The sequence below is a fragment of the Ctenopharyngodon idella genome, chromosome 1 (genome assembly GCF_019924925.1).
Source record: "Ctenopharyngodon idella isolate HZGC_01 chromosome 1, HZGC01, whole genome shotgun sequence".
NCBI classification, from domain to species: Eukaryota; Metazoa; Chordata; class Actinopteri; order Cypriniformes; family Xenocyprididae; genus Ctenopharyngodon; species Ctenopharyngodon idella.
In genome coordinates, this window is record NC_067220.1 from 44,472,045 (window position 1) to 44,489,422 (window position 17,378).

The 17,378-nt window shown below is 36.6% G+C and overlaps 2 protein-coding genes across 2 annotated transcripts in view; one reads left to right on the top strand and one right to left on the bottom strand.

The window, feature by feature from the left end:
- The window catches only part of LOC127515850 (B-cell receptor CD22-like), a 42,868-nt gene extending 32,557 nt beyond the window's left edge, over positions 1-10,311 (top strand). Inside the window, exons 8-10 of the mRNA XM_051899954.1 lie at positions 6,402-6,447; positions 6,991-7,202; positions 7,290-10,311. Of these exons, the coding sequence (XP_051755914.1) occupies positions 6,402-6,447; positions 6,991-7,202; positions 7,290-7,347 (316 nt within the window). The 3' untranslated portion in view covers positions 7,348-10,311. The remainder of the gene's footprint in view (positions 1-6,401; positions 6,448-6,990; positions 7,203-7,289) is intronic.
- Positions 10,312-12,232: 1,921 nt separating this feature from the next.
- LOC127515880 (protocadherin beta-1-like) lies at positions 12,233-15,123 on the bottom strand. The gene is made up of 9 exons (XM_051900024.1): positions 15,030-15,123; positions 14,670-14,738; positions 14,259-14,419; positions 14,081-14,122; positions 13,888-13,977; positions 13,726-13,815; positions 13,093-13,209; positions 12,625-12,696; positions 12,233-12,540 (listed from the first exon to the last, which is right to left on the bottom strand). The coding sequence occupies exons 1-9, from the start codon at positions 15,094-15,096 to the stop codon at positions 12,445-12,447; spliced, it is 804 nt and encodes a 267-aa protein (XP_051755984.1). The 5' UTR covers positions 15,097-15,123; the 3' UTR covers positions 12,233-12,444.
- Positions 15,124-17,378: the final 2,255 nt, after the last annotated feature.

The window sequence follows — 17,378 nt, forward strand, 5'->3', positions numbered from 1 at the left end:
AGCTACAAAACTCACATTTATTTGTCATTTGTTGTATTATTTGATAGAGCAGCATGTTGTCTGTTGCTGATTTCTTTGCACTGTTTTCACACATCTGTCTCTTTTCATTTCTGCTTTTCTGCAACACCTTCCTTCAAAGCTGATGAAGTAAATCACACTGAGATCCTTTATAACTCAATAGATTGTGAGAAGATGAGCTTATATTTCCTGTAATGAGATGCTGTTTTCAAATATTAATAAAATATTGACATGTTTTCATGGTCAAACTGATAAAACAACATTTTCATCTTGATGAATTCTGTGTTTCAGGGGTTTCTAGTGCTGATTGGGGTGTGAGTTACAGTCCTTCACACATCTGTGCACTAAAGGACTCATCAGTGATAATGAACTGCACTTATACATACCCTACTAGATATCAGATCATGAGAGTGTTCTGGACCAAAGGCCCTATACAAGAGGGTGTAGAGCTTAAAGATCTGTCTGAGGACCCTGAATACAGTCAGAGGCTTCAGTATCTGGGAGATAAACAGCAGAACTGCACCATCAGACTGAGTCACGTGACACTGAATGATTCACACGAGTACTATTTCAGATTCATCACTGATAAAGATGTGAAATGGACTGGCACTCCAGGAGTGACTCTTACTGTCACAGGTGACTTTCATGAGGTTTCTCTCTTCTTCTGTGCATTATGTTGAATAATAATCAGTGTATGACAGCAGCACTAGATATAATGTGTGTGTTGTGTTCAGATCTTCAGGTGGAGTCTCCTGAGAGAGTGACAGAGGGACATTCAGTCCGTCTGACATGTAAAAGCAGCTGCACTCTGACTGACAGAGCAACATTCATCTGGTACAGAAACTCACAGCCATTAACTGAGAGAAGAGACAGAAACAATGAACTCCTGCTGCAGTCAGTCAGAAGAGAGGATGCAGGCAGATATAGCTGTGCTGTACACGGACACAATCACATCTCTCCTGCTGTTGAGCTCAATGTCACATGTGAGTATGAATTTATGTTTTTATTTTTGAAAAGCAAAAAAAAAAAAAAAAAAAAAAAGATTTGGATAATGTGTGTCTCTACATACACACTGTAAGCCTTAGTGCTCAATTCTGTTTTATTGCTCAGATGCATTGTGTGGCTGTTCATTATTATTATTATTATTATTATTATTATTATTATTATTATTATTATTTTTATTATTATTATTTTATTTTTATTTTTTTTTAATGCAGCCTATTTGAGTGTGAACTGCACAGCAAAATCTTCAGAGTTAAATCAACACTGATTTATTGTCACTTTAACACTCTCCCAGCTAACAACGTAAGTTCTGATAACTTTGGCTAACATTTTGTCAAGGTTCTCTCAAAGTTATAAACAAACATTCTTCCAGTAATGTTAACAGTGTTTGTTCAACGTTATCTGGTCTTTAATAATGTTCTCAAAAGGTTTGCACAAAACCGTTATTTATACATTGTTTGTGGAAGTTTTATTTTAAATCTATACATAATGTTGGGAGAAAACATTCTTAGAAACAACTAACTTTAAATGAATAAGGCTGTATTTGCTCTGTTCTCATAATGTTGGCATATACCAATAACATAACAATATTATTATTACAAAATTATTAGTATATATAATATATATTAGGCTATATAAAAACATATATGAAATATCTTACCTTTCAAGCGACGTGGAAGCAAAATGACTAAAAATAAAATAAACTTTTACAGCGTTGTTATCTTTGCAAGCACAGACTGTTATTTAGTTTATCAGTCTTTTCATTATATAATTAGTATCAAACAAACAATAGTTCACAGTGATCAATGATTATTAAACGAAACCAAATAGGTGGTGATATGCAAGTATTTAAATAGCCATTAAACAGATGAAGAAGAAAGTAGTATGGCATGTTTTTTCTTAGCGTCCTTTCCATGATGACTCGTCGATTCAGTGCACTTCTGAGAATGTCTTGTGTGTTAAACGTAAACATAGGCTGCGTCCGAAAACTGAAAAATGCTGCCTCCGCAGGCAGGATAAGGAGGTAGAAAGGTAACAAGGCACATCCAATGATCGTTCCACATCCTGTCTCCTGAGATACCTTCATCTGATCGATTTTTGAAGGCAGCATAGATGTATCATTCGCTGCCTTTAATATCTCACAATTCTGCGCATTTCATTCCCTGACTGTTGAGCTAAAAAATAAAGATGGCATCTGAAATTTGAGGTTGGAGGTCAGTTTGTGTGTAAAGTGTACATTTTGACCAACTTTCCCCACTTTTGATGACATTTCTAGCGAGAAGTTAGCATTGTAGTAATTAAATATTAAATTTGTTGTCACCAAAGTGCTCTCCGTTTTGTTATCTATCATTAAATTGTTACGCTGCTTCGTGAGGTACATTTGTGCGCAAACGCTGCCTGCTAAGTCATTGCCTGACAGGGCAGTGAGGCAACAAGTCAGCTGCCTGGGTTTTCGGATGCAGCCCTACTCTGAATTGACTGAACTTTTACTTCCGGATGTGTTTTTGGAACCAGTATACCTCGAGTAAGCAAGCTTGGGTTAATCAACTTAGAGTTGATTAACCCAAATAGAGAATTTGATGCAGGGGCGTAGCCAGCAGACGGGCCTGACGGCCACTATATGAGTAGGCCCACCCAGTTGTTACAGAAATATTTTATTTATTAAAGTATTATTTCATTACGTTTCATATAATTACAAACATGACTGTGCCATCTCAAATCTTAAAATAAATTAAATGTGGTTTTGGATGATGCTTGATGAATTTGATTGACATCTGTGTTAGGCAATCAGCGGTTATCCTGCCTGAACCATTTCGCGCCTGTGAGTTTGTTTTCACACATCCCACTGTACTTTACAGTTATGTGTTAGCTAGCAGCTGAAGTCAGCTGTAGTTCTTGTGTTTCAGCTCGTCTCTTTTTCTCTTCTCTTCTTTCCTTCAGTGATTCTGCTTGTTAACAGGCTTATTAAGGCTGAGATGAATCTATACTTAATATACACAGATTTTGTGGCTCAGATAAGGTCCAGTTTAGGTTTATTTCTTTGCTCTTGGCTGACATGTGGCATTGCTGTGGCCTGCTTGTGGCTCAGATCTGGCAAACAGAAGCGGCCCACACAAGGGCCGTAATTCATTGCAGCATGGAGGCCAGATCATCATGCCACATGTGCCAGATATAGGTCGGATCTGGGCCGACACAATGTTGCTATCTGGGATGTCACCAACCTGGGAAGAAGCTTGTTGTAGTCCAAACCATTCGTAATTGTAGGCCTTAAACTGCCATAACTTTAAAAGACAATATCTCCGTTTACATTGAACTTTCAGCGCTGTAACTTTACAGATACTGTTTATGCTCAAGCAGCAACATTACACACTAACTAAAGTTAAAAAAGTGAAATCGCAATGAACCACCCCTTTAAAAAATATTTCAAAAAAACCCTGTATTGACCTGGGAGAGAACTACTCCATCAGCCCGCGCAGGACAACAAATGATGTTAACATTAACGTTACCTCGGGAACTAGTTCAGACGAGGCTGACGCAACAACCACAACTGATATATTCTTAGATTCCAAACTTGTTCAATCTTCAGCTGACAACAATTCAACAGTTTCTGGTCCTTTACTGGAGTGCCACCAATCAACTCAGTAGCCCATCCCGCCACAGGATTATGGCCCAGCGGATGTAGGATCTGCATGTGGAAATGACTGCGCATGTGGGTCACTGAGTGGGTCACTGGGACAGAGTGATATCTGGCAAGGCACAGAGCTTCTCAAGCAGATGGTACAATGAATTTAAGTGGATGAAATACAGCTGGACTAGGGATGCAATATTTTGCAAGGCGTGCCAACACTTTACTGGTAGCCAAACTGAGCTAACTACTCCTTCGTGCGACTTGGATTTCAGGACTAGAAACACATTTGACAAACATGTCTCCGTCATGCTTGTGGAAAAAAGCACACAGTTGTGCTCAGTAAATTAAATGCATTCAGAGAAAGCCACATACCAAACAGCCGAGGGATTGCTTTGAATCAATTGCATGGGGATGCGCTTGTACAAATAAACAAAGAACATTTAAAAGTTGTGCTCGACATAGTAATTCTGTGTGCAAAACAAGATATTGCTCTCAGAGGACACAGAGAAAGTAGTGACTCCCTTAATAAAGGGAACTTACTTGAAATGTTTTTAATTGTTGTCCAAATATGACCCGGCCATTCAGACGAGGCTTGAAGATCTTCCACGCGATTCAACACTCATGAGCCCTGACATGCAGAACGATGCGGTGACAGTGCTACTTTGGAAAATAAGGCAAGAACTACACGTTCCCAGTACTTATTATGCCATTCTGGCAGATGAGTACAAAGATATGTCGAAACAAGTACTCGTGGCTGTGTGCATACGCTAATTTCATGCAGGATTCGCTAAGGAAAGGACGGTTGGATTCATGAACACATTGGACCTGACTGTTGCTGGAATATCAGAAAAAAAAAAAACAGCTGATGGAGCCATTGGAACTAGACCCGCTTCTGTGTATTGGTCTTTGTTTCGACGGGGCAGCTGTCATGTCAAGGAACCATGGAGGTGTCCATGTAATCCTAAAACAAACATTTCCCAACACTATCTATGTTCATTGCTGCTCTCACAGATGAAATCTGGTTTTGTGCAGGGTGGTCTCAGCATCTGGACACATTTTTTGAAATTTTAAACTCTCTGCATACTTTCACTACTGGAGCTCAGAGACATGCTTTCTTCCTGGAAATTCAGAAAGAGATGCACCCAGATTGACAACCCTTAGAGCCCGAGTGACCTCCAGACACCCGCTGGAGCTCCAGAGCAGGTTCAGTAAGTAAAGTGCTACACCTGCTAGATGTAATTCTGGAAATGCGAGCCCAGTGTTCCGAGAAAAACGGCAAGACCAAATTTGAAGCAGATCCTTTGTTGCACCAGGTTCAAACGAAGTTTCTGTTTTTGCTGGTGAAATTTGGAAGGATTTTTGAAACTACTGAATTTGCAACCAGGGGTTTGCAGAGCTCCACACTCTCTGTCACAGACACAGTCAGTCTCATTGAAAATCTCAAATTGAAATTGGTCAAATTCTGAGACAATTCCGAGGGAGATTTTGAAAATATCCTAAAGTTATCTGACGAACTAATGACCAAGCATGATATTTTGGAGTGGGATGTCTCATCATCGTGTAAGCAAAATTTTCCCAGAAAGTTTTCCGATTTTGTAATCACTGGCACTGTGGACAAATGTTCACACTCTGGAGTTGGCAGTCGCGCCGGCGATACCACCTCGCTTTTCTTTTTTTTTTTTTTATAAGTGTGAAAGAGACTCAAAATACAGAATTTGGTCACACATACACTTTGTGTACACTCACAAAAAAAAAAAAAAAAAAAAAATGTGCTTTTCGCAAAATAAAGAAAACAAACATGATGCGCGATCTGATGTCTCCCTTTCAGTGGAGTCATTTCTGAAATGCGTTTAAAAATGAACTGAAACTCAGCAAATACTTGCCACACAGACATGAGAGACATGTCTACATAATGCTTAGAATGTCTACAAGAAGTCAAACAAATATTCTCAGTTTATGTAATTCATTTGAAACCAAGGAGAGGTTCCTTCTTTTTCTTCTCACTTCATTATCTGTAATGAGCTGAGACCCCACACCCCCCGTGCCATTCACAAGGTAAATAGTTTAGGTGAACTGTATGCATCGCACCCCCTACAGAAAAGTAGTTTTTTAAATCATTGGAATGCATTCATTTGTTGGTGTTTTTGTGCTTCTTAGACCCTCCCAGGAACATCTTAGTGTTGATAAATGGATCTGGTGATATAATGGAGGGAGATTCAGTGACTCTGATCTGCAGCAGTGATTCAAACCCTCCTGCTCTGAACTTCAGCTGGTTTAAGGAGAATGAAAGCTCAGCTGTTGGATCTGGACAGAGTTTCAGTGCACTACAGAGTGGACGCTTCTACTGTCAGGCTCACAATCAACATGGATCTCAGAGATCAGACGCTGTAACTGTCACAGGTGAAGCTTTTATTAACACACTCCTGTATCTTCACATCATTCATCAGTTTGGAGAGTTAATCATGATGATCTTCCTCTTTCAGTTCATCATGGTGCTGGTAGGAATGTGATTGTAATCTCAGCGGTATCTGGAGGATTATTCATCATCATTACCATCATCATCATCATCTTCATCATCATCATCCTCTTTATAATGTAGCTCAGTTTAAAAAAAAAACCCTTCAGTGATTTTATAAGTTTACTTTTGGCTTAACGTAGAAGGAAATGGCTCATTTGTAATTGATTATAGTACACATATTTTGAATTAATTTGATAGTCATTCATATTCTGTTAATGTCTGTCTTTATAACAGGAGGAAACGAAGGAGTGATAAAACTGAAGATCTCACAGTGACACAGGTAAATCATCCAGACACACGACTTTACAGAAGCAGAAAATCAATCGATCAGCCGTTATCTGTGTTTCAGACTGTAACTGTACAGACTGATGGGAAACTAACATTATCAAAGTCTTAATTAACACAATCCAGAAAAAAAACATTCATAAACTAATAGTTTTATTATTTTATTATTATCTTTATACCAGTGATTCTCAAACTGTATGTACAGCGCCCTCAGGTGGTGTGACATAAAAACAAAATCACTTATTTTTACATGGCTTCATTCAAGTTTCTGATATATTTACAGTTTTAATATAGATTTTTTGTAATAATTTGATAATCATTAGTATATTTACATCACTGTGATTATTTCACTTCAGATACTTACTGTGTTCTTTTCTTCTCCTACAATTAAGTGTGAATCAGTGAAATATTTCTGAAATATTGATCTGATGTGGCACCTGATCTGAAAAGATTATCTGCTCTAGACTGAGAATCTACACTTCAGATCAAGCTGATTTACATGTTTTAATTAATAATTACTTCTTTTCTTGTATTTCAGAATGATCTCTATTCTGACGCGTCACAGAGAGTTTCTCCGTATGCCAGTGTGAATCCAAAGAGATTCAGAGGAAAAACTCCTGAATCCAGAGATACTGAGGAGATCCAGTACGCAACTGTCCAACATCACAGAAAGAAAGAGACGAAGAGAGCAGAAGAGACTGAATGTCAGTATGACGATATAAGAGTTCATCAGCCTGATCCTGCCGTGAGGTGAGTAAAAACCAACTTAACCAGCAAAGATCATATAATCTAAAGTGTAACATCATTGTTGTCCTGTTTGTTTGTTTGTTTTTTTAGGCGATCAACTGTTCAAACTGTGGAAGAGCCTTCAATGATCTACAGCAGCATCAAATGAGTGACAGAGTGTATATGTTATATTATGTATTAATGTAAGTGTTTTATAGAGTTTCCACTTCATGTTTTACTTTACATGTTCTTACAACTACAGCTAAAGCTTTAATAAACCTGAGTAGTTATTAACCTCCATGCAGTTTAAGGCTGTAGTGTCTTTACTGGTTAACCAGGACTGAAGGGACCTCTGGTGGTGAATGTATAAATTATTCTTCATATGGACAGCAATATAGTGTGGCCCATATCTGCCTCTAATTTCAAATGGCTTCAGATCAATCAATCAATCAATCAATCATTTATTTATAAAGCACTTTAAAAGCCGCAAAGTATACCAAAGTGCTGTACAAGAAAGATTTCAATACATACACAAAATACAAAAAATAATAATAGCAATTAATTAAGATACATAAGTAAATACCTATAAAACTACACATCAAACACCTGTGAGCGAAAATAGGTCTTAAGACGTGATTTGAACATCTGCAGAGAGGTTGAAGAATGCACAGAGAAGGGAAGATCATTCCATAGCCTAGGGGCCAGATATTTTTAAAGCCTTTAATAGACCTTATTCTGAGCAGCGCCATGACAGGTATGAAAGCGAGGCTGTGAGGGATTGACTTACCATATTTTCAATGACATCCACTGTAAAAAGCTGTATAAAGTTCTTAGATCACTTACAATTTCCCACAGTTCATATTGTCAGTTTTTTTTTTTTCCACTGAAATTTCTCTGAAAGATATTTTTGCAGTGTTTCATCAGCATAACAATCCCAAAACACATTAAATAACAGGACAACCCACTGAAGAGATGTATGTCTACCCCTCACAGCCTTGCTTTCATTCCCATTAAAAACCAAACAAGGCACTGTTGTGAATAAGGTCTATAGAGCAAATAACAAATACATTTGGCCATGCCCATGTGGTCATTTTCCCGCCCCTCCTCCACTCTGAGTGAATGGCTGGGTAAAAAGTGGCAGTCATGGGCACTGCATTTTATCCAAAGTTTAAGTTTTTTCAACTTTTGGCTTCTGTCACGCTGTTGGTGTTTTTAAATACATGGCGCTTCCTTTGAAACCAACTGGAAAATGTGCTGGCCTTAGGAAAAAATGTTTGGAAACACAATGTTATTGTGTTTATGTGAGTGAATCACATGACAATAACTATCTAGATATCCATCAAGGCTCAGTATTGGCTGGCCCACAAATTCTGACATTTGTAAATGAAAACACCAGTGAACATGAATTGATTAGTTGTATATCTTCATTATTCTTAACTATACTTATTTGAGATTTAGAGGAGGCAGTTCTAATATCGGTCACCGGGGGGGCATTCTACTTCCTGTTTCTCAACAATTGAAAAATATTGATACCGCAGGATTTGTTAGCAAACTGTTTGTACTGTACAGTTGTGTTCTGCACTCAGCGTGGAATTGTTGCCATCATCTTGAATTGTCAATAGAACTGAAAAAAAAAAAAAAAATGGAGAAAATATCACATAAACTTACTTCATAAGTAGATGTTGATTTTTCGAAAATATTTTTGTTTAAAAATATTTAATGGTGATCGGTGTTCCCATTGGTTGGGCACTTGGAACTTCATTTATACTACTATAATTATTTTCCTTTTGATGCAGTGATGTAACAAGAAATCACAGTTGTTAGTTTTCAAAGGAAGGGAGGTAATCAAAAGGGCTGCTTTTAAAGGTGATCTAACTTCTAACAAAGTCATTGACATTATCAAGTACCCTCTACAGCTCTTTGTTAGTTAGTGAAACTCTTGTGTAAGTGACTAAGCATTTCTCAGTACAACATACAATTCCTATTTCACTTAGTTTTTTTTTTTGTTTTTTTTATTTAGGCAATCAGTTACCATGTTTTTTTATAAGTAAGTCTTGCAAATTTGATTTTACAGTGTGTAGGCTCACTGAGCACACAGCGAGTGCGCTGTGAGGTTACACTTTTAGCTCACTGTGACCTCACATTGTGACCATATCATGAGTATCCTGGGAGCTCATGGTGAGATCATGGTGTTCACACAGCCTCTCCACAAGCAAATATTTTGAAGCAGTGTTAAAGGGTTAGGTAATTAATGACAGAAATTACTCAACCTCATGTCATTCCAAACAACTTTCGTTCATCTTCAGAACACAAATTAAGATATTTTTGATGAAATCCAAGAGGATTTAAAAAAAAAAAAAATATCCCCAATAGAAAGCAACATAATTATCGTCATTCAAGGCCCAGAAAGGTACTAAAGACATTGTTAAAATAGTCAACGTGACTACAGTAGTTCAACCTTAATGTTATGAAGCGACGAGAATGCTTTTTGTGCACAAGAACAAAACAAAAATAATGACTTTATTCAACAATTTCTTCTCTACTCTGTCAGACTCATACACGGTTGACGCAGTGAACGCAGTTCAGTGCTTCTGTGTTTACGTCCAAATGCCGGCTCAGTATTGGCTGGTCCACAAGCCGGAACTCAAACTCAGGACACCCGAGCTGCAAGGCTATCAGCGCAGACGATAGGATATTTTTGACTTGACCGCAATGTTTCTTCTCCATCATACAATGCATTTTGCCTGTACATAAATTAACCATTATGTTATGTCATTGTGTCACAGACACGCCAGGCTCCAACACCGTCCAATCACAGCGCACTCAGTCACCACATAAAAGACACTCACACACCTTCAGTCACTGTCCGGTCTCGTTTGCATCTAGACTTACCTTCATGCTAACCTCAAGGACTCCTAGCCATCTACTTACCTGTCTCCAGCGTCTCCAAGTCTGCTCCTGTGTTCTCAGTTTGTGTGTGAGTGTCTTCCATCTCCAGCATTGTTCCTCTTCACCACTACAAACACAAAGGACAGTATCACTCATCCATCTCTCATCATTCACTCCAAGATTCATTACATACTCATCTGCACGTCTGTATCCTCTGCTGTCTAATAAACATCATTAACTGTTATCTCCAGTCTCCGACCCTTCTGTATTGTAACACATTGCAGTTTAAAATCTATAAATCAAAATATTTATTGCATTTATGAAGAAAAGGCTTAGCACCCAAGGCTCCTATTGTCTCAATGATGTACTGTGTCTTTAAGTGGATTGCTGGCAGATTGCCGCCGGCAACAACCATTTTAGGATTGTTTGTGATTTGGTCTTAGTGACTTAGGAGTCCTCTTGACTACTCTTAACTTTTTACAGATTTAGAAGCTAGTTTTAGTGCTAAATGCTTTGTGAAATACTCTTAGAACAAAAATTTAGAAGTCCTAAATTTAGGACTGACACTCCCATTATTTTTTACTCCTAAATCGGGTAAATTTTACCCGTGGCTGTTTTTCAAATGTACATAAGAGGTTTTCAATAAAACATTAAAGTCTCCCAGTCATTGACTTTTACTAAAATTGTGTAATTTACAATCCCTTGGTGTTAAAAATTGATTAGATAAAACCAGATCAAAAAACGGGGCATTTAAACCTATAAGCGCCGCACGGGTCAGATTTACCCGCTATAAAATGCCTGTATTTTCGCGCTGTCATTTTCGCGTCCCCTTATGTTTAAACATTGTACATTGCTAGGCAACGCCTTTCACTCACTGAATTAGCGGTCATCAGTTTCATAAATAAAGTCAAAATGAGTAAAACCCGGCGATATATGGATGCCGAAGAGGTAGAAGCCCTAAATGCCATGAGAGTCTGATGGTGGTGAGATCAGTGATGCATCCTGGGTCGGCTCAGCATCTGATGGCTCATCTGACAGCGATCCAGAGCCTCCGAGAAAAAATAGACTGAGTCTGTTCTTCAGGACAGGATTGCTACAAGAGTCAGCATAAATAAACTTTGGATGTAAATAATTAAGGTGAAGCTGCGCGCTTGAATTTGTCATCGCATCATGCATTGTGGTGAATTATTATTAGGCCTATTCATTATTGTCTAAAGGCTATTTGAGTAATTTAAATAACACGTATTATCTTAATATATGATTAATTATAATATTACACCACCCAAATATGTATTTACTTCCTTCTAATTCTCGTTGTCAGTAGACTTGTTTAGCTTGACCGTTATGAAAAGTGATTAGTGTAGCCTGCATAAAAAAAGCCTTGAACATAAAACAACAGGACAAAAATATAGTTGATGACTAGACATAATCATTTCATGACTCTAGACACTTCTTTGTGAAGACAGTGACATAATATAGTGAAATAATATGTGCGGGGGTAAAATTTACCCGTATGGCGGTTTTAGGTATACAGTGACCCCTGGCGGTTCTAGTGTTAAGGTGTTTTGTGAATACAGCCTCTGATGTTTTTGCTGTGATGATCTGATGAGTTTAAACGTGTTTTATTAAGGAAGACACAAAATGTACAGTGTTGGGGGCTCCTCAAGAAGTAGGACTGAAAAACACTGCTCTACAGCATAAAATCAAAAAGCTTTAATCAGATAAACTGAATGACAAAATGTGTACACAAGTTTTGTGCTTCTGAACACATTGTAAACAAAACACTTTCGAACTTAATCAGAAGTCAGAATGTTTGATCTATGGCAAGAAAGTATTGTTCATGAAAATCTGTTAATAACAAGTAACTGCTTTTGGTCAGTGATGACATTAGTCAATAATTTCCCTTTATGATGATGATAGATATATCACCTGATTATCTTTCCTTATTACTTCCTTTGCAACAAAGTATGTGTTTTAATATAAGTACTGTTCCAAAAACCACAAACTGATGTAAAAACAAAGAGTCAAACTGCCCAACTAAAGGAAACACTGATCACCATAAGGGTGACCATTTTTTTCAATAAGACATCCACATCTAAACCTCTCTTAATTCTCAAAAAGAACTGTAAACGGATGACAGAAATAAAGTCAGTCTGGTTTGTAATAAGAGAGATTTAATGTCTTTTCAGTTGATTTCATCTAAAGCTGTGGTTGGAAGACAGATATAGTTATTATTTTTCTCTTTCCTTCAGTGATTCTGCTCGTTATCATCAGGTGTCTTCAGTAATCAAACAATCATCACTTAATTAATCACTTAAGTATCTAATTAACTCTAACACTTGCTTCAGTGTTACTTTTAACACCCTGCTGGTGGTTCCTATGTGAACACCGGGGAATTTACAGGCTTGTTGATGCCCATGTTGCCATCTTGGTCTTTTATGTCCTCAGGAGTGATGTCTGAGAAGTCTTCTTCCTGTGCATGGACAGAAAAGAGGGTTTGATTTGTGTGCTCAGACATGTGTTTAAAGCATTGATCTTGTCCTCTGACATCCTTTACCTGATATTCCTCAGTGTTTTGTTTTTCAACCGTTATTGTAACTGTTGTTGTGTCTCTGAGTTCTCCTATATCCTGCAAGAAAACAAACTCACTTAAAAATGTTGGGATAAAAATAAATCCACTAGTAACCTAACTATTGGATTATATTAATAAATTATACCAAAGGGTCATTTTTTTACACATAGTGTCATTGTTTTTCTATCTAGTGTTGAATTACTATTAACTATAAAATTATAGTTTTCAGTCCAAAAATCTAAATCCTGTCATCACCACGGCTGTTCCTGGTCCCCACACATTTGTATTGAAAAAAAGCAGCTTGGACATTCTGCTGAACATCTCTTTTTGTGTTCCACAAGTAAGTACATGATGACAGAGTTTTCAGTTTTGGGTGAGCTATGCTTTAGAGCAGTACATTAAATTTTAGTAATCAAAGTAGGACTGGTAGGATGTCAGAGAGTTTGTCTTTACTTTAGCTTCCACGGTGAAGATGTACTGTTGAACATCGTTGTAGTTCAGAGGTTTAGTCAACCTGATGTTGCCGTTGTTACGGTCATATACCACTTCAAAGGCATCTGGTACTGGAGGCTGTTAATAGAGTGGAAGTGGAGAATTAAAATGGGGATATGGATAAATTCATAGTTACAAACTGAGTTTACACAGTATTATTTCATTTTCTTTTGTTTCTTTAAAAATTATTTGCATGCATCAGCCTTTGAGATTAGACATATTCAGTGTTTTAATAGATTGACAGCCTTATTGGTATGAAATCTAGTCTCATTGATTCACAGAAACTCATATGAGAGAGCGATCAGATGTAGAGTAACAGGATAAGGATCATGGTGTAAAAGTTTAATGGTATCAATTTTTTTATATAAAATAAACTTTAAGTCTTTGTTTATAATCAAAGTGCAGAGTTCCCAAGACAAGAACCCTAGCATCTGTAAGGTACAACACAAAGGTTGAGGCTTGAACACTGTCAAATCAAACGTAGGATGGAGTTTCACTCATTTATTTTATGTAGGACTTTAGCATTCACCAGTAATGCAGTTTTGTGGAAGCCTATTGCGTATTTCAAATATATAAGAATCATTCAAGACTCACCAATATAGAATATGTAATTCTTTTGTTTTCTGTAGTCGCATCTGCATCAATAGCTGTCACCGTGAGCACATTTGAACCCACGGCCGTCGCCTGGAATGAAAGACACGGTTTACTAAGAGATGTGAGGGCCCTGAGAGGCCAAACATGTGACATTATACACACCTCTGACACTGTGGCGCTGTATGATTTGCTCTGGAATATCGGAGGGTTGTCATTGACATCCAGAACGTATAACTGCCGGGCGTGTTTCGGCTGACATGGAAAATGAAGTCAAGCTTTATATGCTCTAACATTATTTCTATAATACTTTGGTTTATATAATGAATTTATGATGAAATTGTTTAAATAAACATACCCCTCTGAAGCAGGAGACAAAATAAGACAAAGACTCTCCATACTAGAAGAAATAAAACATACAAAGAGACATACTATATAAACAAATAAAATGCAGTATCTATTGTATACTTTCTATCTATCTATCTATCTATCTATCTATCTATCTAATCTTTTGGGTCAGTGAGGGTGGAACAAACCATCCTTATTTCTTCAGCATCCAGTGGTCTGATGGTCCGTACGATAGCGGTTGTGTCTCCTTCAGTGTAAACCAGCTCTAATAGCGACAGAACAATGCCAGTCATATGTGGCTCCAGAACCAGACGATCATTAGGTCCGATAGTGATAATCTCTACATCTCCTGTAAACCAGATCAAATACACATTTAATATTCTAACACACAATCTGAAACATTAATACTAGATAATGTCAGTATTGTTTTTGCAGTACTACTCTTGTGATACTCCCTAATTACAAAAGGTCCATTTAAGGTCCTTTATCTCAATATTGACAACAAATTAAAATTAATAAAAACATTACTGTATATTAAATATTATAATAAAAAACTAATTAAAAAATATACATAATATTATAATTGTGGCAAATCTCACCTTCATATCCCTCCTCGACTCTTCCTACAACTCTGTTACTTGAACTTGCACAGTTTATCTCTGAGGAACCTTAAACAACAAGTAAATGGTTTCAGGACTTAACAAACAGCTGTTTAGTAGCACATGCTTCATTCATATATAAAATACAAAAAAAAAAAAAAAAAAAGTGGCAGGGCTCAGCTGCCATTCTCAAATCTGTACTTCAATTTGTTGCCACAGCAGCAAATCAAAGTTACTGAACAGTATACACTTAATAGGAAGTGTAAACTTGACATAATCAAAACTAAAACCTGATGAGCATTGTAAGTTTTTTGTCCTGTAAAGAATGTTTTAAACATAGATAGATAACAGCATACTTACCGATAGCACTCCTCACACTGTGGACATGCAGACAAGCTAAGATAATTAACACAGAGAATAAGGCCATCTTTTCCGTAATTCACTGTCAGTGCAGCTTGAATTGTGAAGCCTGGCAGTGAAGCGAATGACTATTTATTGTCTCTCTCTGAGCTCTTATTTATTGGATGCCATAAACAGTTATGGCCTCTGCTGTAAGCAGGTATTAAAGGTGCCTCATATGATTGACAGCATAGTTAATTTGAAGATATCTGACATTTTGAACCCTTGTAACTAACCTTTACTTAATCTTGTTTAGTTACTCAAATTGAAGCTTACTGTATTATGTAGACGAGTTTTGTGAGAAAAAGATTGAGTGAGTTTATTACCTGCATTCAGATTTAGCATTTTCCTTCAGGTCAGTCCTGTTCATAATAAAAAAAATCTGTTTAAATGTATGATGTATCATAATATATATATATATATATATATATATATATATATATATATATATATATATATATATATATAGTGGCAAGAAAAAGTATGTGAACCACCTGCAGAATCTGTGAAAATGTTAATAATTTTAACAAAATAAGGGAGATAATACAAAATGCATGTTATTTTTTATTTAGTACTGTCCTGAGTAAGATATTTGACATAAAAAATGTTTACATATAATCCACAAGACAAAAAACATAGCTGAATTTATTAAAATAACCCCATTCATAAGTATGTGAACCATTGATTCTTAATACTGTGTGTGGTTACCTGGATGATCTACAACTGTTTTTTTGTTTTGTGATGGTTGTTCATGAGTCCCTTGTTTGCTCTGAGCAGTTAAACTGAGCTCTGTTCTTCAGAAAAATCCTCCAGGTCCTGCAGATTCTTTAGTTTTCCAGCATTTTTTGCATATTTGAACCCTTTACAACAGTGACTGAATGATTTTGAGATCCGTCTTTTCACACTGAGGACAACTGAGGGACTCAAACACAACTATTAAAAAAGGTTCAAACATTCACTGATGCTCCAGAAAAAAACATGATGCATTAATAGACGGGGGGTGAAAACATTTGGATTAAATTGTATTTAATTTTTCTTCCGGGAAACATGCAAGTATTTTCTGTTGCTTCCGAAGGGCAGAACTAAATAAAAAAAAAAAAAAAAGATATTCAAGCGAAATAAGAAAAATTTGGACCTCTTCATCCTGTTCAAAAGTTTTCACCCCCCGACTCTTAATGCATTGTGTTTCCTTCTGGAGCATCAGTGAATGTTTGAACCTTTTTTAATAGTTGTGTTTGAGTCCCTCAATTGTCCTCAGTGTGAAAATATGGATCTCAAAATCATTCAGTCACTGTTGTAAAGGGTTCAAATATGCAAAAGATGCTGGAAAACTGAAAAATCTGCAGGACCTGGAGATTTTTTTCTGAAGAACAGAGCTCAGTTTAACTGTTCAGGACAAACAAGAGACTCATGAACAACCATCACAAAACAAAAAAACAGTTGTAGATCATCCAGGTAACCACACACAGTATTAAGAATCAATGGTTCACAAACTTTTGAACGGGGTCATTTTAATAAATTCAGCTATTTTTTTGTCTTATGGATTATATGTAAACATCTTTTATGTAAAATATCTTACTCAGGACAGTACTAAATAAAAAATAACATGCATTTTGTATTATTTCCCTTATTTTGTTAAAATTTTGCACATTTTCACAGATTCTGCAAGTGGTTCACATACTTTTTCTTGCCACTGTATCAGTTTAAATGCTTCAAGTTGTTTTACTGTTATATTATTATAATATGAAAACAAACTGAAGCATTTAAACAAATAATAGCTCAATTTATTTTTTAAGAAAAGTGAACATGTGAACTCTTTAATACTTATCTAAACATCCCTGAAACCAACACCACACAAAAAAATCTATTTAAATTGAGGTATGTAACTGAGGTATTTTGAGTTTGCACACAACACCTGTGATGGGTGTGTATATGTTTCTTAGAGTTTTGTTAGCACTCTGTGCCCATCATCTGTTATTTCCATCCCTTAATCCACTCTTCTTTAAAACATGATGACGTTTTATTGAGGCAAACAAACGAACATAGAATATTAATGCAAAACGAGGTTTCTCGTTAAGCGTTTTTTTCCATTGAAACCATAATAAGAAAATGCGTTGCGTTCATATTCTGGGCTCATCTGCTCACCTGTATATAGTATGCATCATCAAAAATGGTTAAACTGAATTTGATCTTTTAATATTACTGTTTTAGTGCACTTTAGGGATGGGTTGAACTAAGGATTCTTTAGCCTGGCGTTGGTTCACCTTCCGCCCATGCTGCTTGATCAGCCCTTTAACTCTAACTTTTTCT